At 49.0% G+C, this 23,301-nt stretch overlaps 1 protein-coding gene across 2 annotated transcripts in view; it reads right to left on the bottom strand.

The window, feature by feature from the left end:
* Positions 1 to 6,289: 6,289 nt before the first annotated feature.
* LOC144169061 (uncharacterized) overlaps positions 6,290 to 23,301 on the bottom strand; it is a 39,390-nt gene continuing 22,378 nt past the window's right edge. The window contains exons 6-7 of one of the 2 annotated variants that reach the window (XM_077698058.1): positions 8,743 to 8,816; positions 6,290 to 6,436 (exon numbers count right to left, since the gene is read on the bottom strand). In XM_077698058.1, coding sequence (XP_077554184.1) covers positions 6,305 to 6,436; positions 8,743 to 8,816 — 206 coding nt within the window. In that variant the 3' untranslated portion in view covers positions 6,290 to 6,304. The remainder of the gene's footprint in view (positions 6,437 to 8,742; positions 8,817 to 23,301) is intronic. The other variant, XM_077698060.1, reaches the window with a different exon arrangement.

Raw genomic sequence — 23,301 nt, 5'->3', positions numbered from 1 at the left:
CATGCCTATTCATCGTTGCCATCGTTACAGGGAAGGGGGACATTCTGTGCGGTGTCCAGGGCTCCGAAGAAATGCCGAAGGTTATGGTTGATCGTTTCCAAAGTGGATTGCATCACCGCTTGGTTGGCTAGAAGGGTGTTATGTAGGTGCAAGTATTCATCCCTCTGACTAGCAAGGGAACGTTCAAGAATAGCAAATTTCTCATCACATGCGATCGCACATGGTGACTCATTGATAGAGACCGCTATGCGCTTAGGGGGAGGAGAGTCGGAGTTATCAACTGTCTGAGGAGTAGGGGGAGTACCGGCTGGCTCGGAGGCATCAGGCGGGTGGTTATGGGCATGAGAGGGGGGAAGCTTAGCAAGCTGGAGCTCCCGCTTAAGGGCAGCATTTTCTTGACGCAGGGTAGCGACCTCTGCGCGGAGGGCCCGAAGCTCCTTCATTACTTCTTCTAGCAAAGGGTCTGGGGAAAGGGGTGGAAAGGAGGATCGAGACGGAGCCCCACCGGGCGAGGAACGCTGGGTGCTCACCTGCTGATGGGGTTGCACATTGGTTGGCAGATTGAAGGCTTGCGTTTTCGTGTTCGCTTGGTTGTTGCCGTCAGGGGGGCGTTTCAACTGCAACTGGCGGGTTGGCATGGGGGGAATACCAGTAGACGGGGTGCCAGTCACAGCCGATGCAGTGAGTCTACCGGCGGCGGCTTGGGCATACGTAGGAGGCTGGCGTCGAGGCTGATAGCGGCGGGGGCACTCAGCTGTGCCGGTGACATGTGGGCCCTCACACACAATGCACTTGGGAGAGCAGGGGTGGTTTTCTGGGGCGTTGGGAAGTCCGCACTTGGGGCAGCGTTGGGGGGTTGTCTGGGTGTTCGGACACACATCTTGGCGATGGCCTGTCCGCCAGCATGTCGTGCAGGCCTCAGTTTTGCGGCGAAAGGGTCTGCAGCGGTAGGTGGCGGAGCGGTAGCGTATCCAAAAAGGAACCCGCGTGCCATGGAAGAGAATTTGAGCGATGTTCGAAGTGTTTAGACGCTTGGCGTCTAGTATTTGGAGGTCAGGGTTATAGTTGCACACACTCTCCATTATTTGCGCCGGGGTGTCGTCCGGGGGGATATTGAAGATGAGGCCGGTGACGGTGTTCGCCGGTACGGCAATGTGTGTGCTCACGGGATACTGTTTCCCATTTAGGAGGAGGGTTTCAAGCTTCTCGTAGGATCGTGCTCGCTCCTCAGAGGGCGTACTCACAACGATGAAGTTGGAGACCGGGTGTATTCGCACTTGGTCGTCTGGGATCATTGGTAGCGCAGCCTGCCGTTGAATGGTGTCGGCTAAAACCGCTGCAGATACTGTAGCAAGGGCGAGGCCTCCGCGTGGTCGAAGAATTATTTTCACGTCGGTCGCTGGTAATGGAGTCACCGGCGTCCGACGTTTAGGGGAGCGCTGGCCACGCTTGGGACTGGAGCCCGAGGCCGATGGTTGGGAGATTGCAGCAGACGCTGGCGCTTGGTTGGCTGCCATAAACGATGATTGTTTCCGTCTTACATCGAGCCATCCTGGAGTAGCGAGCTCGCTGGGGTCGATGTCTTCACCGTCTACCGTGTATTCCATGCGGCCGTCACTGGTAGAAAGGTTGACGGTAGGGCTCGGCCAGGGCGTCGGTAGTCATGGAGCTAGCGAGAAGGCACGAGCGCTGCGGTCGGAGGAGGCTGGCGCCGGTGGTGCACGTGCCACGGGAGCACCGGCGCAGCTGCGGCGGCAGCCGGCGGGGCGGGGGTAGGCCTAGCTGCGGCTCTCGGCGTGGTCGTCACTTCGAAGAGCAGTTTTAAGGAAACGCTTACTCGGAGGACAACGTACTTGGTACCGACGTTTCGGTCGTGATGTTAGGAAGGCGGCGATGTCTGTTTTAGGGCCATCGATGCACTCTGTGAGCTGAAAAGGTCGAAGAAGCGGGAGCCCATGCGAGGCGTGTGAACGGCATCTGAGGCACGTGCCTCCGTCCCACCACCATTAAGAAGGTACGCACATACCTGCCCAGGGGAACTGGCCATACAGGTAAAGATTACGGTTGCGTATGCTACTTCGAGTGCAAAAGTACCCAACCACATAGAAATCACGTAGTGACGTCCCTACTCTTTCATACATGGAGGAAAGAAAAGGTTCTTTCATAGATAAAATGGGAGACCGGTATAGCACTTCCTTCAGGCCATTCCAGTCTGCCTTGGGTAGGCCACGGAAGGTAAAGACGCCAGAAGAACAAGAAAATAAATCAGTCGTGAATGCAATTGTGCAGCAATAGGATGTGTGATTAAGTACATTTCCCTTGTCTCTGGTTTCACTCTTTATAGAGCCACGTGTGAGAATTCAGGTGAAGCCGCATGAGTAATCGTTGCGGGTGTCGTCTACAGCTTCGCGGTTCAACCACTTTTACAGCGTGGATTGGAGCCACATTCCTTGGGTACTTAGGCATGCGTGGATCTTTTAAACGAAGCCTCTGACTCTTTAGCCAGAATAGCGCTATCTGTGCCCGTCGTAGATGTCGTCCCGCCAACAACTTTTATCATCGTTGAAAGATATCGCAGGATTGTAAAGGTACAAAAACGGCAGAAATCAGTTTTATTCGTCATGAGAGATTCCTGCCACTTTACGTTTTCCTGGAAATCCTACTGGTGCCCCTCGCGCAGCCTAGAGATTATACTAACAGAGCTTCGATGCGGAATGCCCAAGCTAAACAGGTACATTCATAGATCTGGTCTGGCTCTAACACCTCAGTGTAGTTACTGCAATGAAGAGAACTCCGTAGACCATTTCCTATTATCCTATCGACATTTTTCGAGACTCAGGTGCTGACTGATTGAAGTGCCGCTCCCCACCCTTGGGTTTGACTGTCAGCAGGGACATTGCTCTCATTCAGGGCTTGTGAGGTGGGCCCCAGTCTCCGAGACGTTTGCTATGCTCTCCTGAGCTTTAATGAAAGTACTCTTCGATTTTCTGTATAATTTGCTATATTTACTCGCTTTAGAGTTTTCATTATTTTTTTTCTAATTTACCAAGTCGTAATTGCTTGCCAACCGTGTAAAAGTGTCTTTATACAGTGCTCTGTAATTAGATAAGAGACCTTTCTTCTCCAACCTCTGACGTTTGGCCGATCCCGTGATTTGGTTTGTACCCTTCCGCGGTGGCTCAGTGGCTAAGGCGTTGTGCTGCTGAGCCGGGGTACGCCGGTTCAATTCCCGGCCGCGGTGGCCGATTTTCTGATGGAGGGGAAAAGCAGGAACGCCCGTATGTCGAGATTTCGGCGCACGTTAAAGATCACCAGGTCGTAAAAATTAACCCAGATCCCGAACTTACGGAGCGCCGAATCACGTGCGGAGCGTCGGCATGTTAAACCTTATATTCAATCAATCATTTGATTTGTGCCATGCCCTAAGGAACAGCAACAACAACAACAACATTCTGTTACACCGCAGCATGGTGTCGCGTCCTGCTGAGGGTTCCAGGGTTTCACAAAAGTTTTCTGGCTCAGAATACTTGGTGTACTGTTGCTGCCCATAGAAATTCTAAACGGTTTGCCTTGTCACCAAGCTGAGCTGCTGGCCTGGATGACATATGGCTAAGTAGAATAGCTGTAAGGCCCTCCGACGTTGATGCGATGACAGTGTCCGACTATTACGCTTAGAATATTATGTTGCTTGTCTAAGTGTATGAGATGCAATGTATCGAACCAGCGCGGAAGAACTGGAAAAAGCGCAGCTAGCAGGTGAGATGCACCGTCTACAACTAACGCTCACCGGAGATTGCGCGTCTTTGTCGACCGGGCTACGCACTAGAATCTGCTTCCCATCAAGCGAGATGCCGCTTACCCCGCATAAGAGAAAAATTCTACGTATTCAACATCCCACGCAACATGCACCCAGAATACGACTAATAATGACGCCGCAGAGGCGCCACTTGCAGCAACAATGAACGACATAACACACCAGAGAAATACTCTACAGGGACTCTGCGAGATATCCACAGCACAAGAGCTACGCCCTCTGTGTGGTTAATGCCCGTGGTGAACAGGTTACGGCAGCAACCAACCAAGCCCGCAACTTCATGGAATCGCAGTAGCTGGCTATGGCATATATTTACCCATTACAACTGAACCAATGATAATGGGCAGCGGCGCCCTACTCTGCCCGCATACCAGCATATACAAGATGGCAGGACTTGTTGTCTGGATGGCAGGACTTGCGATGGTAAACGCAAACAGAACCGCCCAAGCCGCAGCCCACGGTCACATACACCAGGCACTCCCTTCTGCCGCCTTTACAATCCCAGCGACTCAAAGTTCAGAGGCGATACGTTGCACCTATCAAGACCTCCTCTGACACTAGCAGAAATAACACTGCAAGCTCAACCGAGAGTAACATACCACCTGATGCGGTTTACAAACCAAAACGTGTCAACATGGCACTTTACCTAATGGGATACACACATGGTTGTACCAGCGCCAATGCCAATACGGTCAAGGCCGACCGAATACGCTGCAACACATCGTGCTGCACTGTCCCGACACTCCCAGAGAAGCTTCCTGGCCTCTGGCGTCAGCTCTAAGCCGTATACGAGCGCTTATTGCCCTTAACATTAAGGAGAAGAACCTATCTCGTCGGATGAGCTCTGCTCACCAAGACTTCATGAGGACTTCTTGTTTGGGACGAGTTCTGCTCGTTATACATTCAAAGGGTTAAAGTATTCACTTAGCAACATATAGAGGCTTCATTTTGTAAATACGGGTTGTTTCAGAAGTTTAGGTCAATATAACTGTCCAGCAAAAATTCTGTTAGCGATTACCTTGCTAAGTACCTTGTAGACGACTGACAGTACGCTGATCGGCCTGAAGTCCTTCATGTCACCTTTCTTATGGCTTGGATGATGTTCACGTTCTTCCAAGATTTCGGTACCATTGCCGTCATTAGGCATTGCGTATATAGGTTTGCCAGTTTTTCAAGTACAATTTTTCCGCCATCCTTCAAGAGGTCTGCTGTTATCTGATCCTCACCAGGTGCTTTGCCCCCTTTCATTTCTTTCAAAGCCTTCCTTACTTCTTCGGTCGTTACTGGTGGGATGTCTATCTCCTCTGAACTACGTTCTCGTTCGGTATTATCCTGGATGTCCCAGCTAGTGTACAAATCCCTATAGAACTCTTCGGCTACTGTGACTCTTTTATACCTATTTGTGTTGACATTTCCTCGCTTGTCTTTTGCATACACCTGATTTTTCCCCACGCCAAGACGCCTCTTCACTGCTTTGAGGCTACCTCCGTTCTTTACAGCGTATTCGATCCCCTCCATATTATAGTTCCGTATGTCTGCTGTCTTACGCTTATTGATTAACTTCGAAAGCTTCGCTAGTTCTGTTCTGTCAGCTGGGGTGGAGATTGTCATGGTTTGCCGTTTCCTAATTAGATCTTTCGTCTCCTGGGAAAGTTTACCAATATCCTGTCTAGCCATCGTGCCCCCAACTTCTACTGCGCACGCCGTGATAAAGCGTGAAAGGTTGTCGCTGGCTTCCTGTGTCGTAAACTCTGCTGCTTCGGTAAGAGCTGAATGTCGGTTCTACAGTGCGATTATGAATTTTTCTAGTTTACGTCAGAACATTAGATGGGCAGATGAGATCAAGAAGTTTTCGGGGATAAATTGGTCGCAGTTAGCACAGGACCGGGGTAATTGGAGATTAATGGGAGAGGCCTTTGCCCTGCAGTGGGCGTAAATAGGCTGGTGATGATGATGGTGATGATGAAATGTCCAGCCACACGTTTCGTTATCGTTATGCTTCGCACCGCAAAGACCGGGCTTGTGGACATCTAGGAACGGAACATCGGATCGTTCCCGCATTTGCGTTATAACTTTAGTTTTTGATGTTACCATCCTGAAGCTTCAGATTAAGGACCCTCTGCACCAATATGTTGAGCGTCCGTGACCCCTATGTAACCCCTATTTTATAGGCATTGAAATATTATACATCAACATGGCTTACGTTGGTTTCAGATGCCCTTCTGCCAATAAGCACACGTACAGCAACGATAACCAGCACTGTAGCTGGCTAAGAATAGTTTCTGTGCAACCACTGTTTACTGATTATGTGTCAGTCACCGTTTATTATCATAGCAACCATGATCATCATCATTGCAATCCTCATAGCTTGTAGCCAGACCTGCAGAAACGAAGAACCAGGCAGCACCTCTCTGAGTTCCGCTTTCCACGACGCTCAGTAGGGATGGCAGAGGACAAGCGGCAACCAGCCAGCGTCTCGGACCCACGCCTTCACGTGGCGCCGTGCGCTATTACCCCAGCGGTCCCGGCGGTTGCTCCAGCAGCAGTGGCCGCCGATACGCCAGGTGAACCCAGTCGATGGGCGGCCGCCGCAAGCGAAGAGCGCTCAAGCGCCACCCTCGCCTGCATCACAAACACGTCCAAGCGTCAGCGTGCAGGCAATGGCGTTCTGAAGGGGCGCAGCAACTCGCCCATGTTTCTGTTCGTATTCATAATGGTAGCGATGGGCGCCTTGATCCTCGTCGCAACCGCGTGCCTGGTGATTCGGGGCCAATCACAGACAAAACGCGTGGTATAGGTGCCGTCAGCCGTGGAGTCGTCAACTGGGGCCCCAGCAACAAAGCCTTTGACTGCAAACACGACGTCGACTACCACCGTAGAGGGGCACCAGAGACGCAGTAACGTCGGACCAAGAGCAGCGACTAACGAGGTGACGGTAGAGTTTAAAACAGACGCCGAAGGTGCCGCTACGGCAGCTGAGGGAAAGCACGTCAAACACAGGAGCTCCGTGCCATCCGCGAAGACAATTATATGGGGACACCGACAAATTCGCAAACGTCAGGGCAATGTCGCCAGGGCTAGAGCGGTGAAAAGTGAACACAGGAAGAAAATAGAGGAACAAGCGAAGAGCTATAGAATATAAGCAGCGACTGCCGTCGCAATTTGGATCGCTATTGGCTGCCTATGGTTCTGGCGTTTATAATAAAGCTTGTTTATTTGGTGCGGTGTGTCTCACATTTTCAAACGAGGCTTTGCATCTTGGTGTATCAGACAAGGACGTGGTCATGCAATGAGAATCATGGGGTACAAAAAGTAGGAGCTTGTGCCGGGAACGCGTGCTGGGAAAGAAAAACAGCAGTGATGGAGGGTGGTCGGAGGAGGGCTCTGAGAGAGAGCGATGGAGCGCACTACCGCAGGTGGCTAGGCTGCTTCTGTACGGTCATCACGAGTCGCCTGGGTAGGTTAAGGTACCCAGCCAGCAAAAAATATCTTTGAAACGTCGATTTGGTAGGTACATCGGTCGAAACAAGTTTTAGACCTAATATGTTTGCGGAGAGACCAATTTATTTTCCCCTCGGAATTCATCAAAAAGGTGAACTTTCGAATTTCTCTTTTATCTGAGCGCTGTTGTAGCAGCGTTCTCGACGCGGGAAACGGTCCCGATATATTTGATACCGGTAATTCACCGAAAAAACCTTGTTTTTTGAAACGGCGTTCCGCGGTCAGGGGGTAGCATTGGCGAAGTCGTGGGCGAGGGTTGGGGTACAGAGCATGCGCAGATCACTTTGAGAGTGCCAAGGCACAAAGGAAAACGAGTCCTGTAAGGGGCTCAGTGTTGCCAACTGTAAGGTTTTCTCCATACATCTATAGCGGCTTTCCATTTTTCTCTCGTGGTAGGGTCGTAGAGCCGTAAAGCGATTTTCCCGCCAGTTGCGGGGAGATCTTGAGTTTTCTTGTTGCAATTATAATTCTGAGCCAAATTAAGCCGCGAAAGTATGAAATTGTTGCTTCATCTAGTGGTAATTCCAACTATGGCTGCTGGATTGCGTTTAGGCATCTCCATCCACACGCAGAGAGCGACAAAAACTAAGACTAATCACAAAACGACCGAGTGCGAGTGGCAAGCGTCCAAAGCGGAAAAAGGTGGTAACGAAGAATGAAACGCTCACTATCCGCAGCCCGCTCAAAAGCTTTCCTTCACGATCTCTATGGATGAAAGAGTGACTATCGGCATTAAGTTCAACACTAATAAACAGTGTATAATAATAATTCAAAAAATCTATAACTGTCAGTTTCATGGTGCCTACAAGGCCTTCAGGCAATTAGTATCTACCCATCGTTGACATGAGATCGAAGTAGCCAGTGATTCGGAAGGCGACGATGAATGCATCAAAAATCAGTGGCATTCCGCTCTACGAAAAAGGGGGTCCGGCGGCGCTGGGCGCGGCTGAAGGACTGGACGCATTGCAACGCATTTATTTTAATTTGTAAAACGTCTCCTAGGTTGGCCTGCTCAGAAAAGGTTTGATCAGTTCCTGGGAAGCCCATGTTCTGCTCCCCCGTAGAGATTATATGGGCAAATATAAAAAAAAAACGCACGCGTGTTTGAGATTTCGGCGCATGTTAAAAATCTCCAGGGAGCCAAAATTAATTCGAAGCCCTTGTTACGAATCAGCGCGCCGCTGTGCTTCAGGGGCCATGCAGTGCTGCTGTGCTTTGTAACAGAAACACCACTACGTGCGCCTCTCGGTCGGTGAATCGAGCTTCCAGCGACAGCCAAACAGATCCTAACGAGCCAAAACATGCCTGAGAAAGGCCGAAAGGCGGGCGCCTCTCTGCCTGCGGGATGTGCAAGCGCCAACGTGCATTAATTTTGGAGCAGTGAATCAATGCTGCCACTGTGCTCGAGTACTGCACTGTAACCTCACCCGGAGTGGTGTTGTTCTTGTCTTGCTTCGGCTCATCTCTCCAGTCAAGTTTGTCTTCGGCGCCTGGTCGTCACCTGCAAGGCCGCAACTTTTGCTGGCCGCTCGCCACCACGCTGCCACACGCATGACGGAGGCCACGGAGATTGGCTTGGGGACGCCTTCTACATCCGCCCTCCGATTACTAAAAAAGCACAAGGATACCCTGAACCCTACCATACTGATATGGACACCAGGTCACGCAGGGCTCGACGGAAACGAGCGAGCACACGCTACAGCCCGAGCATGCACCCTCCAGGCACCGCTCCAGTCGCTCCGTGACCCAGAGCCTGTCCAGCAGCAGTTCCGTGCACTTATGCAATACCGCCGCCTTGCCAGATGTGCCTAGCCACCACCGCACCAGAAGCTTACCCGAGAAGAGGCTGTAGCCTGGCGGCAACTACAGACCAGCACATACCCCCACCTTATCTTCCTGCACATCATACACCTCACAATATATACACCAACATGCCCACACTGCAGCGAACATGCAACACTGTACCACACCACGTGGGCTTGCCAGAACACACCAGCAGCCCCCATTATTCGCACCCCCACCCTCGAGCAGTGGGAGGCCGCACTGTGCAGTTCGGACCCTGAGGACCAGCGACAGTTGGTGGACCGGGCACGCAGGACCGCAGCCGTTGCAGGGGCCCTGGACTGATGGCTTCTCCCGCTTTCAAGCGCAAATCTGTTGAATAAATGTTTTTACCACCACCACCTTCTCGTATGCAACAGCCTCCACTACGGCGTGCCTCATCGCCTGTGTAGCGACGGCGCGTTAAACCTCAAATCAATCAATCAATCAATCAATCAATCAATCAATCAATCAATCAATCAATCAATCAATCAATCAATCAATCAATCAATCAATCAATCAATCAATCAATCAATCAATCAATCAATCAATCAATCAATCAATCAACAGTACACCCCTCATTTTTACGTTTGCGAACATTTGATGACTATGTCCTTGATGTTTTTGGCACGTACAACAACAGGGGATTGGCTAGGGCTAAATACTTCTTAAAATTCGTGAGGACTTCAAAATACTAATTTCTTTCCGGTAAGGTATGTCAATGCTACGCATGTGTCAAGTGTCCAGCACTCGTCATCTACAACTCTCTTTTTCAACTGGGCGAATTCCTTCTTTTTTGTGCTCCTGCCTTGGTTGTTTGCAACAAGGGTGTGCTGTTGAGACAACTGCCTCGTTGCACGACTAACCACCTGCATCATTCTGAGTTTTTTCTTTGCTTTATTCTAGTGTGACATCTAGTTTGTTGCTATTTTGCCACTTACAGATCAGTATATATGTGGGGACCACCTGAGGGGGTACGTGTTATCAATTGGCCTCACCGGCAGACCAACAAGCGTGAAGAAATGGAAGAGCAAGGTCTAGGCGTCCTTCGAGCCGGGCAATAATCAAAATCCCAGGAGCGATTCCAGGAGTCCCCATGGCTCGTTCTCCGCTGACTAACCTTCCTCGCAAGAAGACAGCGGTGACTCAGTCACAAGATCCTGGCGTGAAGGTTAGACATCATGCTCCAGCTGCGGGAGGCAAGCCCAAAGGGGGCACTGCAGCGGTTCCCAGAGCGCAGAGGGAGGCTGGCAGGGCAGCCTCGTTGCACCGCAGTAGTGAGTGGACCACACGTAAGCTCGACACCGAAGAGTGCTCCTGTGACTCTAAGCACGCCGATGGTGCCGAAGACCGTTGCCATGATGACTGTGGCAGTTACAAACCACCTCAAGAAATGCTGTGTATCCTGTGTGTGCTCTGCGTGGTCGTCCCGTGCGTCGTGACACTGGCCGTAACCACGTATCTTGCGCTGCACGACCCATTTACGAGAAAACAAGGGCGACCCAGGCTTCTGAAGGTGTCATACACGGATAACACACCGATCTAACAACGCACAGGCACGACATATATGAGTGCGACGTCGACGACCACGACTAGGGCAGAATGACATGAACGCTGAGGAAACGTTAGATATGAAATAAATGACATTTGAGTTCCCAGCAGGTGCCATGACAGCCACAGAGACGGGAACTCAGAACCACGGGGAGCATGCATCCGTTAGCGATCCCTCCGTGACCGACGACAATAGCGAAAGGTCACCACCAAATCGTCGGTTCCAGGGCACTGAACACTGCGTCCATTAGGCACCTGTAAATAAACCTTGGCCACTCTCTAATATAAGTAAATTCCGTGAATGGTATTGGCTAGATGGCCTTTTTCGGACAATATGTTTTCTGCATCCCCTGCGCCATGCGATCTGCCTGACACCTGTAAATATTCTGTCATATCCCACTATACAATAACAACTGTTTTTACATCATCATCATTACCACCAACAGCCTATTTACGCCCACTGCAGGGCAAAGGCCTCTCCCATTAATCTCCAATTATCCAGGTCCTGTGCTAACTGCGACCAATTAATCCCCGCAAACTTCTTGATCTCATCTGGCCATCTAACTTTCTGCCGCCCCCTGCAGCGCTTGTCTTCTCTAGGGATCCACTCTGTTACCCTTAATGACGAACGGTTATCTTGCCTTGGTGTCACATTCCCTGCCCACGTCCATTTCTTATTCTTAATTTCTACTAATATGTCCTTAACCCGCGTTTGTTCCCTGACCCACTCGGCAATCTTCTTGTCCCTTAATGTTACACTTATCATCATGTTACACCTAATATCATTAGGCTTTTCCTCAACAATTGGAGCAATATAATTCACTATATCCCTACGACACGGAATTTAACGCGGGTCATAATGTAATATTTCGGCTTTAGACAAAAATCGTACGCCATAAGTTTTTAAAAGTAGTTCCGCATTGGTGAGCATTCCTTCTCTAGAAAAACAACCTTCCTATAACGAAGTGTAGTGGAATCCCTTGACGATGAAGTAACCAAAACACTAATGGGTGCATTTGTTTGGCGTTATGGGGGTGGTCCTAATGTCCAGGCCGCAGCGGCGTTTTGCTGCTACCGCCAAGCAACGAAACTGCAAGTCTGTAGAGAGTTAAGAGAAGGTTAGGACCAGCAGATTGTCAAAATTACTACGTAGCAGTCCATTATGATGGGCCTCATAGCACAGGTGCAGCTTTGGCAGTTTTAAAAGAATTCCCGTTTAGGGGTTTTGTCGGGATTAAGAAGAATCGACAATACAGTCGGCAATGAGAAATAAAAAATTGGCCGCGTATCTGCTGACTTGACCGAAAATGACCGAAGAAGCTAGTCTTCTGCAACCCCTGCCCACGTAGCTTCCTCTTTGCTCTCCCCACCTACCTCTCACACTCTTCGTCTCCGTTCTCGCTGTACGCGCGATAAACACGGGGATTATTTGGTAACGTCAATTCAAACCCCGGGTACCGTTGTTCACGCGCCATCTACCTGAATGTTTCGTTACTATTCTTACTTTTAATGCGACCTGGATGTTTAGGCTCGAACGCGAGCCCTGTTTGTATATTGGATGAAAAGTTTGTTTTAGACTCGATTTTTTACTTTTGTCTCGAATATTGACCGCACATCCATTTCAAATTACAAAAGTACCGATATTGCGCGTAGTGTATCGATGTTTTGCCTCAAAGATGCGTAAGGGTTTCTTCGATATTTTACCACACTAATTAGTTTGGTACCAAATCATTACGATATCAGATTTAATAGCTTGGAAAGGTTTTGCCGACATAAACCACTTTTTCAAGAAATCTGTTAAGTCTTTACCGCGTGGCCTAATCGAGCGAAAGACATACAGACACAGGGAGATCGATATTTTCACGTTTGAGTAGCTCAAAAAAGGTAATCGTCTTTAAAGAATCAGTGCCGCTTTACTCTGTCAATGTAGATGACCAGCGAAGCGGTATGTGGCACCGCTGACTACGGCAGACCCCAAGAAATGCACGAAACAAAACACGTTTGTTTGGTTTGGTGGTTGCGAATGCTCTTACAAATCGGAAATCTGCATAGAAATCGGAACGACGTCAGCTTTTAGCGGACACAATTGTGCTGTAGGTTTGCTTCCCGTAAAAGCCCATGAATTGAAAGCAATGGGGAATTGCCGACTATTTACATTTGCATTGTGAACTAGTTAAGCACCAAATGTCAAAGACACTCGGCATGACGTTACACTCGTGGCTTGTTTATTTATTTAAAGATAGTTTTTTTAAAAAGAAGACTTAAACTGTCTTCTGTAAGGGTACTAAGCTGACAGCAGGCAGGAATTCTTTAACATTTGCAACTTGACTGGGCTCCAACTAAATGCGGCAAATAAATGAAACTCGATTTATTGTTAGAGGTTTCCTATAGCTAATCATCGCACCACTTGTGTTTGAATAGCGTAGATAAAAAAAGCGTTACAGGCGTTTTCTCTAACAATACGGCTGAATTGACGGTACTCGTGTAGTGACGGCAGTACGGAATTATGCAGCGTTTACAGCAGTGTGAACTAGCTAAGACAAGTAAATCAAAGCAGGTGTAATGATAAAGTACTCCTACGGGGCAATGCAGCAAATTTTGTTTCGAGATATTACACTAGTTCGATGGCTACGCAGCATTCACCCTAAAGTTGTCTTTGCCGCGAGATTGGCCGACGTTCTAGATGTAACATGAGGTGGACAAGCGGGTGTATAAAAATATCGTCCCTAATTCATGAGTAAGAACGTAAGCTGTGGGTTATTTGACTAAGAAATGGCAAGGTCTATTTTCTATACGCGTTTCAAGCTCCATCCCGTAGTAGGATTCACTACACTTGCGCGTACAGCTGCTTCAGTGCGGATCACCTCCTTGGTGGCGCTCGTGTGCAGGCCTAACAAAAGCAGTTACAGGAAGGGCTACCAATTCTGATGATGTGATGTCCTGTAATACCTCCACACATCCCGCTTAAGAGAGTCATTATCTCCGTTTTCCTCTACGCACCATTTTTGAGCCACTCACTTCGCAACATGCACGACTGTCATTCAGGTATTCTTTTAAACCAGCGGATGTTTATGGGAACATAGGTCACACAGTGTCACGTTGGTTACACACGTACGGCCGCAGAGACAAAATTTGGAAGGTCGCACTGTCATTCGCAGAAGGGTCTCGTACAATATTAGGGCTTACTTCATTACCCTTGCTCTAAAAAGGTAGATTTTAAAAGTGGGCATACCTAATTTTGAGTTTTGGAATGGATTCTTTGGATCACTTCTTCGTTTTGGGACAATATTCTTTTTGTTTTGAGGGCAAAAAACTGGCGATACTTATAAACGACTTCGTTACTGCTACATCGCAATTGCGTCTCCTTCCTCGCCTTCGTTTTTTTGGGGGATTTTGCCATGAATTGTTTTGGCCGGCTTGGTTTCTGCTACCCTGTGTTTGCTGCTCCTTCTTAGCTTTCATACCTTCGTAGGACGCCAGCTGCTTTCGTGTTTTTTTTACAGCGCGAATTACGTCTAGAAGTATACTGGAAACACGCCACAGCTTCTCTCAAAGGACAGAATTTGCTCGGCTTGGAGGCACTTGTTCTATTCACGTGCTATCACGTTGAGTTGTCGCGCGTCATACGCTATTCTAAAACTCGTAGGCTTTTAATTCATATGGTTGTGAATTTTGGCAAGCGGGCACATCACCCTCGAAATCTCTAGATTCTTGCCCAGTCCCCCCGGTGAATATGTGCAACAAAGAAACGTAGCAAAAACAACTTCTGCTATTCCGCTGGCATTGTGGGTGACAGTGTATGACTACTTCTCTCGGAATGTTATGGGCCTTCGACAAGTGAATGTGATTCAGTGTAGCGAAACTATGTGGCTTTACGAGTTTAGTACTCATGCAACTTTTGGCCTTTTTCGTAGTTATCTTCACCCAATTCTGGTGGGGGGGATTAGAAACTGGAGAAATTAATGACGCATAAAATTGAATCGAATAAACACAAAAATGTGCGGAGATCCCTCAGTCGTTGTGCACCAAGTTGGTAAAAGGATGATCGTGGTTAAAATACCATAGGATAACACAAGTGCCCTTATTTGCTCTTTTCAGCGGCGGCCATTCTATTCACTGGATAACAACAACCACAAGCCCGCTTTTTCGCAGAAGGAAGCAGTTAAGTCTTCCACGATGAAAAGTAATTACTCGCGGGAATGACTTTTACACAGTAGGAGAGCTTAGCTGTAACATGGTACTGAGGCAGCTCCGGTGCCGTCATCGCCGTCGGCATGAGCATCATTATTATCATCTTGAAAGCTTGTAGCGAGACCGGCAGAAACAAAGAACCGCGCAGAACGTCCCCCATTCCCCCTGACTACGCTACCTCCGTCCAGAATGGCGGTGAACAAGCGGCAAGAAGCCGGCGTCTCGGCCCCACGCCTTCGCTACGCCCCGGGCGACTTCACACCGGCCATCCCTACGGTAGCTCCTGCAGCAGTGGCTGCACGGAAGCCAGCGGCACCAAGTCGCTGGGAGGCCGCGGTCAGCGAAGATCACTCAATCACCACTTCTTCCCCTGTTCCGACGGCGCCCAAGCGCCCACGTGTACACAGTGCTGTTCCAAAAGAGCGCCGCAGCGTGCCCATGTTTGCTTTCCTATCCATTATGGCAGGAATGGGCACCGTGATCCTCGTCACAACTGCTTACCTCGTGATAAAGGGGCACCCAGAGGAAAGGCATAAAGCACCCGTGGTATTGGTGCCTTCAGCCACGAAGTCGTCAGCTAAAGCTCCACCAACAAAGGCTCTAGGGAAGAAGACGACGTCGTTTACCACCCTACAGGAAAATCATAGACCTGGAAACGTCAGCGCAAGAGCAGCAACTAATGAGGTGACGTCCGAGTTTACAATTGAGGTCAATGAAGACGCCACAGCAGCCGAGAAAAATCGCCACAACCATGTGAACTCCGCGCCATCCTTCGAGCCAACACTCCGGGGCCACCGACCACTACGCAAACGCCGCCGTATTGTCAACGCACGAGCGGGAAAGCGTGGACGCTTGAAGCAAAGCTAAGACCGCAGGAACACCTAGTGAATACAAGAAGGTGCTTAATCCTAAACGGCTATACGCTACGCGCCCTCTGTTCTTCTGACACTAATAAAACCTTGCTATTTTAAACGTCCGGTCTAAATTTCGATACCGAAAGCCGTACATTTTCCGGTTTCAAACACGCTCGACAGAAAACTAGGAGTCACACAAAACAGCTCGAGCCGGACACAGCGCAACAGGAAAGGTAAAGAAAGAGTAGCGCCGGAGAAAGTTAGGAAGAGATCCCTGCAAAAGGGCGACAGAGCGCAGCGCCCGAGTAGGCTACGCAACTTTTGCTCGTGCCGTTCGAATTGCCTGGATTGCTGAGAGTACCGACGGGGGCGAACAGTAGTCTCGAGTAGGTGAGTGAGGAGAACGAGCTTCGGAGGGTGCTATCCAGGTGGCTGGTCAAGTGGTCACAAGCGCACTCGCAAAGTTGTAGACAATGATTCCGAGCAGATCAGCATAACGTCTAAGTAGGCTTTGCCTTCACATTGTGCGAGATATGCAAGCATCCTACGTTTCTTTATCCTGGAGGCTTTCACCCAGCTTGTGTACCATGGACGCCCTAATTTTGACCAGCATAATTAAGCAATACTTCCTGATAAATACTGACGCACAAGGCATCCTAGTTCGAACGCAGAGATCCAGAAGTTAAGCAGGACAGAAAACTAGGAGGAGAGATAGGGGGAGAGAAAAGACATTTATTTAAGCAAAAGGGGTGGTTGCGCAGCATCTTGGTGAGGTTGGATGGACTGGAATACTTTGAGTTACCTTTGAACGTATCTTTGGACTTTTGCTGCATGTTTGCTGCGGTTGAACAGAGTGATCTGGTCGGCAGGGCGGAAACCGGTCAGCAAGCCCTCCCACCACTCGGGGGAAGGTTTGCGATTGCTGGGGAGATATGGCGTGTGTTGTCAAGATGGTCAGAATTTACAGCTGAGGGGGTATTTGGTAGGGCAGATATATTGGGTGAGGTATCGCGTACGGGAGACAGGGTGTGTTGTAATAGGTGCAATAGAAACATCGTGCACCCCTCCCTCTACCTACGACGAGGGTTGAACACAAAACTTCCTCGGGATGAATTCTTTGTTGGTCACTCCCGCATGGCGACTGTTTGGTACTCCGGAGGTACGAACCACTTTTTTATAATAATCACTGCAACTCTCGGGTGTGCATTCTCTAGGCCTAACATTTGGTGTCGGGCTGTACGGCGCGCATCGGTACCTGCTGCTTGGCGTTCGCTTCGACCATGTCGAAATGGAGCAATCGGGCGGACGCCGGCTTCATGACGTGAGGAACAGAATTTCGATTTCGGGCACGGGAAGCGTTTTTTCCCTTCAGTTCACCCACAACCATTCATCATCATCGTTAGAGAAAGTTGGCTTTCCTGCAGGGAGTTTGGTATTCAACGGAATGAGTGAGAACGCTAAACCTTCGCTTTAAATGAGCCCGGTGCGAAAGGGCATGGGCATTTGCGTGAGAAGTCTCGTATCCCTCAAGGACAAGTGGCCAGAGGACAACAGAATATAGAGGTAGCGGAGTGGGTTGATTGATGTCAGCATCCGTATGGCCGGAAGTGAGATGCTTTCACGTAGAAGGTGGCGGCAGGCTTGCTGATGATCTGTAATAATGGCAATGTATTCCATGCCAATGATAGTGGCAGGGGCTCTGGCAATTTCTTCAACAGTCTTAGTGGATTCAGAGGGAGTGGCGAGGGTGGTCAGCAGCGTGACTTTCGAGTTGACAATCTCCAGAGTATGAGCTTTGTGTGAGGTATAGAAGGTGACGTTCGTATAGCCGGTAGCGGGGATAAAATGGAATTTGGATCGAAGATGTTTAACCTGGGATAATCTTCTGCTTAGGTTGAATTCTCGGTGTATATTACACGAAAGTATTTTATCCCCGGGTACACCAAGATTTTAGTGACGCCATATCGGTCTTGCAAGTGACGTCGCAGACGAAGTGCCGGATTCGAGCCCACGAACACTGCCGCCTCTCGCCTCGTGGCGCTTTGCCCACTGCGCTATGAGCAGAGCCGTGAGGAGCTCTACGAACACGCCTTATGTCCTTTGCTATGACTCATTCAGATGGTGCTGCTGCCTAGGAGAGGCAAAGCGAAGTAGCGCATCATGACGCTAATGAGCGCCGACAGTTGGCGCCTCGATGCCAGCGCCTTCGTGTACGGGGGACGCGCGTGAATCGAGGCACCCTCCGATGTCACGTTGTTCCCATGACCGCCATGCTTCAAGCTGCTGTTTCTGTGCATGTCATTTTTGGTTTTGTTGTCCCGGAATGAACCGTTTATTTTTTTGTTTCCTGCCTGTCGGCATCACTTCGCCTGGCGGGGTTAGACTCGCGAACCCTTCACAGATGAAGGAGGTTACTTTAACAATCAACTGTCCCCGTGAAGCCATCTTTCACTTTCGTGTTTTACCGATTCCTATGAAAGAGGGATCAACCACAACTTTTTATTGGTCATTTAGGAGACAACATTCTGAGACCGGACTGAAGACGATATGCATTGCCTTCCGAAGCAGGCGGGGCCAGGTAACCCTTGGTCTGGAGTACGTAACGGGCGATGGTGTTAAGAATGGGTTGGCTGTTGCGTTGGGCTTCCTCTAGCTCTTAGAGAATGTTGTTTTTTCTTAGCTGAACGAATCGAAAACCGACGTTTGAACGGGATGGTCAAGTGCTACGCTCTAAAAAAAATCTGTCATTTTACGGACAAATTACGGACCAGATGGCCGTAATAAAACAGAACCGTGTTTCGTTTGATGCAGAACAAAGAAAACACCCGTAATTTAACGGAAGTGCGCTCCGTCCCTCAGTATACGGATACTCTCTCCATTACACGTCAAACGGAATCTTTTTCTACTTTGCAAAATACAGGCATTTCCTCTGTATGATGCAGAACAGAAACAGATCAGTTTATTAATAACTGCAAGAAATATATTGCCGTGTCGATCGTCGGGAATCGATCGAGAAGCGAAAACTGCACCCCGCCAACATTCGTGGGGTAATAAATGCGGCTTTGTTTCGTTAGTATCTGAAGTGTAGTAAACCTAGTGAGGACCATGAGGCCCATACCGCTCAACACGAGCACTGTATCTTGTCTTTACGACGCTCCGGCGACGTCGCTGCCCCGGACCTGCAAACTGCACATGCGTGTGTGATCGGCACACTTGTGGGAAATATAAGGTCATTTGTGTGCAGAAGCAGAGTTGCCGAAGGTAATTTAGTTCTTAAGGAATCAATATCGGCTATAAGTATTTAGCCTAAAGCTTAAAACCCAAGCAGAGCAAGCACTACTCATGCAGTGCGAAATTGCAGTCGCAGCCAGTTCAACACATTTTTGCGAGCGCTTTCTCGAAACAGCGGAGTTGATGGCGATCAACTATTGTGGGGGCTTCGCGGAACTTTGCTGCGCAAGCGCTATTTGAGAAATCGCACTTTATCAGCCAGGAAATCTGTAATCCAGCTAGTAAGCACCGATGTATGGCACACGCCGGGTGGGCATTCCTGTATTTTAGAGGTTGTTCGGCACAAGTGCAGCGTTCGTGCGGTGGTGCAGTGGTGTCGAGCGTCGTGGCCGTTCAATCAACGTCGTGGGTTCGATTCCTCGTGGAAGTATTTTTTTTTCTTTTCTGAAGGTTCTACCAATTACGAAAATACCTGCTTTTTGAAACGGAGTGTTTGTTTTGTTACGGCCTTTCTGTACTTCGGGATGCCCGTTCTTAAAATTCTTTCCATTGTCTAAATTACGGAAATGTGTCCGGCAACATTTTACAGGCAGCTTTCTCCGTAAAACTGGCCATTTTTTTTACAGTGTATATTATAAGCCTTTTTTATGACGACGTAAACTTGCTCTCGTTCTGCGGGTTTCATAGCGGTGCAAAGGGGAAGAAAGTTCTTAAATTACACCTGTACTACACGACCATTTCAAAGGCATTTAGAAGGCCTTCGAACCAATTCTCTATCGAGCGCACCGTTGGAAATACATAAGGTGCACCTCGAAGTAACCTTGCAACTGTCACTTCAAAGTTGCCGTGCAGTACATGCAGTGCTCGGATTGCATCAACTTCGGGGCCTCGGCTGTTGTTTGTGATGCGTGTAGTCAGATGAACTAATCTCGTGACTGTGCCTTGTAGCGAGAAAGGGACTACGGCCCCAGAGTCGTCTGATTAATGGGACCCCTGGTGTACGTAGAGTACCCACTTTTGGAATTGGTGTAGAATCGGTTGTTGGTGCAAGGACAGGCGGAGGTGAGGCTTGGGTGCGGAAGCGGAGGATGAACAGTGTTCACTTTCTGGGTGCAGACATGAAGCCTCGAGGCCGTAGATATGCCAAGATGGTGTCGATGGTTGATGGAGTGCACCTCGTTGAGGTGCAGGTGAGGTGGTGGTTGTTAAGTGTTAAACCTGCAGCGTATAGGGCACACTGTAAAAAAATGGCCAATTTTACGCAGAAAGCTGCTGGTAAAATGTTGCCGGACACATTTCCGTAATTTAGACAATGGAAATAATTTTAAGAACGGACATTCCGTAGTACGGAAAGGCCGTACAAAAACAAACACTCCGTTTCAAAAAGCACGTCTTTCCGTAATTGATAGAACCTTCAGAAAAGAAAAAAAATACTTCGACGAGGAATCGAACCCGCGACGTTGATCAAACGGGCACGATGCTCGAGACCACTGCGCGACCGCACTTTCTTGTCTTTTTTTTTACTGCCTGGTTCGACAATTCACAACACATCACAGATCAACAGCGTAAAAGATATACAACAACAACGTGGTGAGGCGGCCCGACTTAGGGCTAGTGATGTCCTTTAAAATTATTTCAATGACTTAAGCTGCTCTATCTTTGGCAGCCACACAGGCGAGACCTCTTGAGATGTAAATACCTCCTCATAACGACCTACACTTTCTCTGAAGTACTGCTTTGCGGAACGGGCATCTACGCCGTTTTACAGTCTTGCTGTGCGTGAGCGCCATATGCTGTGGAGGCCCAGCGCCATGACTACGTCATAAGGCATTCCACCGTCTTTGTCTACGTAGAGATACGGTACGGGAGATACGGTACGGGAACTCTCATACCAGAGAGATACGGTACGGGTACCTCCATACCGTATGCCCTTATGGCATACGGTATGAGGGTTTCCGTAAACCCTCATACCGTATGCCAGGAGGGTTTTGCGGGAAATCATTTCAAAGTGTCCTCTGTAAAACATCACAAAAAAATACGCCCTCCGAACAATGCTAAAAAACATGGTCTATCGTCTCCGGCGATTTGCAGCTAAAGAAATCTGCCCTCAATGGCACAAAAAGCCCCCTTTCTTCCATAAAAGTCCGGACTAATAATGTTCTCGTGTGTATCCGAAAGAAAAGAGACTTTACTCCAGCCTGTACTTGCATCCTTTTCACCCTTTTCAGCACATCCTGGCCGGGCCCTCCACAGTACATAGCTGCACTTGTGCCGAACAACCTGTATACTACATGGATGCCCACTATGCGTGTGCCATACATCGATGTTTACTAGCTGGCTTACAGATTTCCTGGCTGATAAAGTGCGATATCTTAGATAGCGCTTGCAGAGTACCGTAAAAACCCGCGTATAATACGAGGTTTTTTTCCAAATTTTACTATGTGAAATTTGTGCCTCGTATTATATGTGGATCCCAAAGTTTTCAGCCGAAAATTTACACTTTCGGTTTCACCGGAGGGTGCGCCACCTTGCGGTGGAATAAGCTGGCTGCTGCTTCTCTCAGCCGGCGCCATTTTGATTGTTTTGACCACGTGAAGGATCTCGGAACGTTCACCGCAAGTCGATCACGATGTCGGGTGCTCCAAAACAGTATTCGGCTGCAATTAAAAGAAAAGTTATTTTATGTGCCGAGACCATCAGGAATTGCGCGGCAGGACGGCAGATCGGCGTCACCGAAGGCAGCATTTGTGGGTGGAGAAAGCAACTGGTGCTTGACTGGATAAAGTCTGTGTGGTGTCGGCGGCCTGGAGCACTGTTGGGGATTCCCGTCAGTGCTCGTGTTGGACGCATTTCGCTGCCACCTAGCCGATTCCGCGAAGACGTTGTTGCGCGAACCACGCAGCGAACTCATTGTCATGCCAGGAGGAATGACATCCCAGCTACAACCGCTAGACGTTTCCATCAACAAGCCTTTCAAAGGCTGCATCAGGTCCTGCTACCAAGAGTGGATGAGGTCAGGAGACCCGTAAGTGACAGCTACCGAATGGCTGACGTGGGTTTCTCCAGCGGTGCTTTGTGGCTGGATCGCGGATGCGTGGGCCAGCATCCCAGAGGAGCTCGTCAGTCGCTCTTTTAAGAAATGCGGCATTTCAAACGCCCTTGATGGCACTGAGGACCACTTTCTGTGGGAAGACATTTCCGACAAGGCGACTTCAGGAGACAGCGGCAGCGAACCTGACGATGACTAAACTCAAGTCGGGAGACAGTGCCAGGGAAAACTGACAATGACTGAACGGTAACTGCAGTGCAAATAAATGTTTTCTGTGGTCTTTACCTCGCATTATATGCGGATGCCAACTTTTTTTCTAATTTTGCTGTCCCCGAATTACACCTCGTATTATACGCGGGTCCGTATTATACGCGGGTTTTTACGGTAAGTTTCCGCGAAGCCGCCATAATAGTTGATCGCCATCAAGTCCGCTCTTTCGAGAAAGCCCTCGCAAAAATGTGTGTGACTGGCTGTGACTGCAATTTCGCACTGCATGGATAGTGCTCGCTTTGCTTTGTTTTTAAGCTTTAGGCTAAATACTTCAGCCGATATTGATTCCTTAAGAACTTAATTACCTTCTGCAACTCTGCTTTTGCACGCAAATGACCTTATATTTTCTACAAGTGTGCCGGTGACACACGCATGTGCAGTTTGCAGGTCCGGGGCAGCGACGTCGCCGGAGCGTCGTAAAGACAAGATAAAGCGCTCGTGTTGAGCGGTATAGGCCTCATGGTCCTCAGTAAGTTTACTACACTTTAGACACTAACGAAACAGAGCCGCATTCATTACACCACGAATGTTGTGGGGGCGCAGTTTTCGCTTCTCGATCGATTCCCGACGATCGACACCACAATATATTTCTTGCAGTTATTAATAAACTGATCTATTTCTGTTCTGCATCATACAGAGGAAACGCCCGTATTTTGCAAGGCAGAAAAAGATTCCGTTTGCCGTGTAACGGAGAGAGCATCCGTATACTGAGGGACGGAGCGGAGTTCCGTTAAATTACGGGTGTTTTCTTTGTTCTGCATCAGACGCAACACGGCTCTGTTTTATTACGGCCATCTGGTTCGTAATTTGTCCGTAAAATTACGGATTGTTTTTACAGTGCACGAGAAAGACCATGTATAGTTTCAAGGAGGGAAGGGAGCTTGAGGAGAGCGATTTTGAGCATGAGGGGTGAAAAACAGAGCCTGGTGGTGTTCCTTTGGGAGGTATGTGGAGCGTGTCCGAGTGAAGAGGTCCGTTGCCAAGGGTGGCGGTGTGGTCACAAAAACAGGACCCCACAT

Source organism: Haemaphysalis longicornis, unplaced genomic scaffold, assembly GCF_048455015.1.
Source record: "Haemaphysalis longicornis isolate Haplotype H1 unplaced genomic scaffold, Haemaphysalis longicornis Haplotype H1 scaffold_2, whole genome shotgun sequence".
Classification (NCBI taxonomy): domain Eukaryota; kingdom Metazoa; phylum Arthropoda; class Arachnida; order Ixodida; family Ixodidae; genus Haemaphysalis; species Haemaphysalis longicornis.
This window is presented reverse-complemented; position numbering and strand designations above follow the sequence as displayed.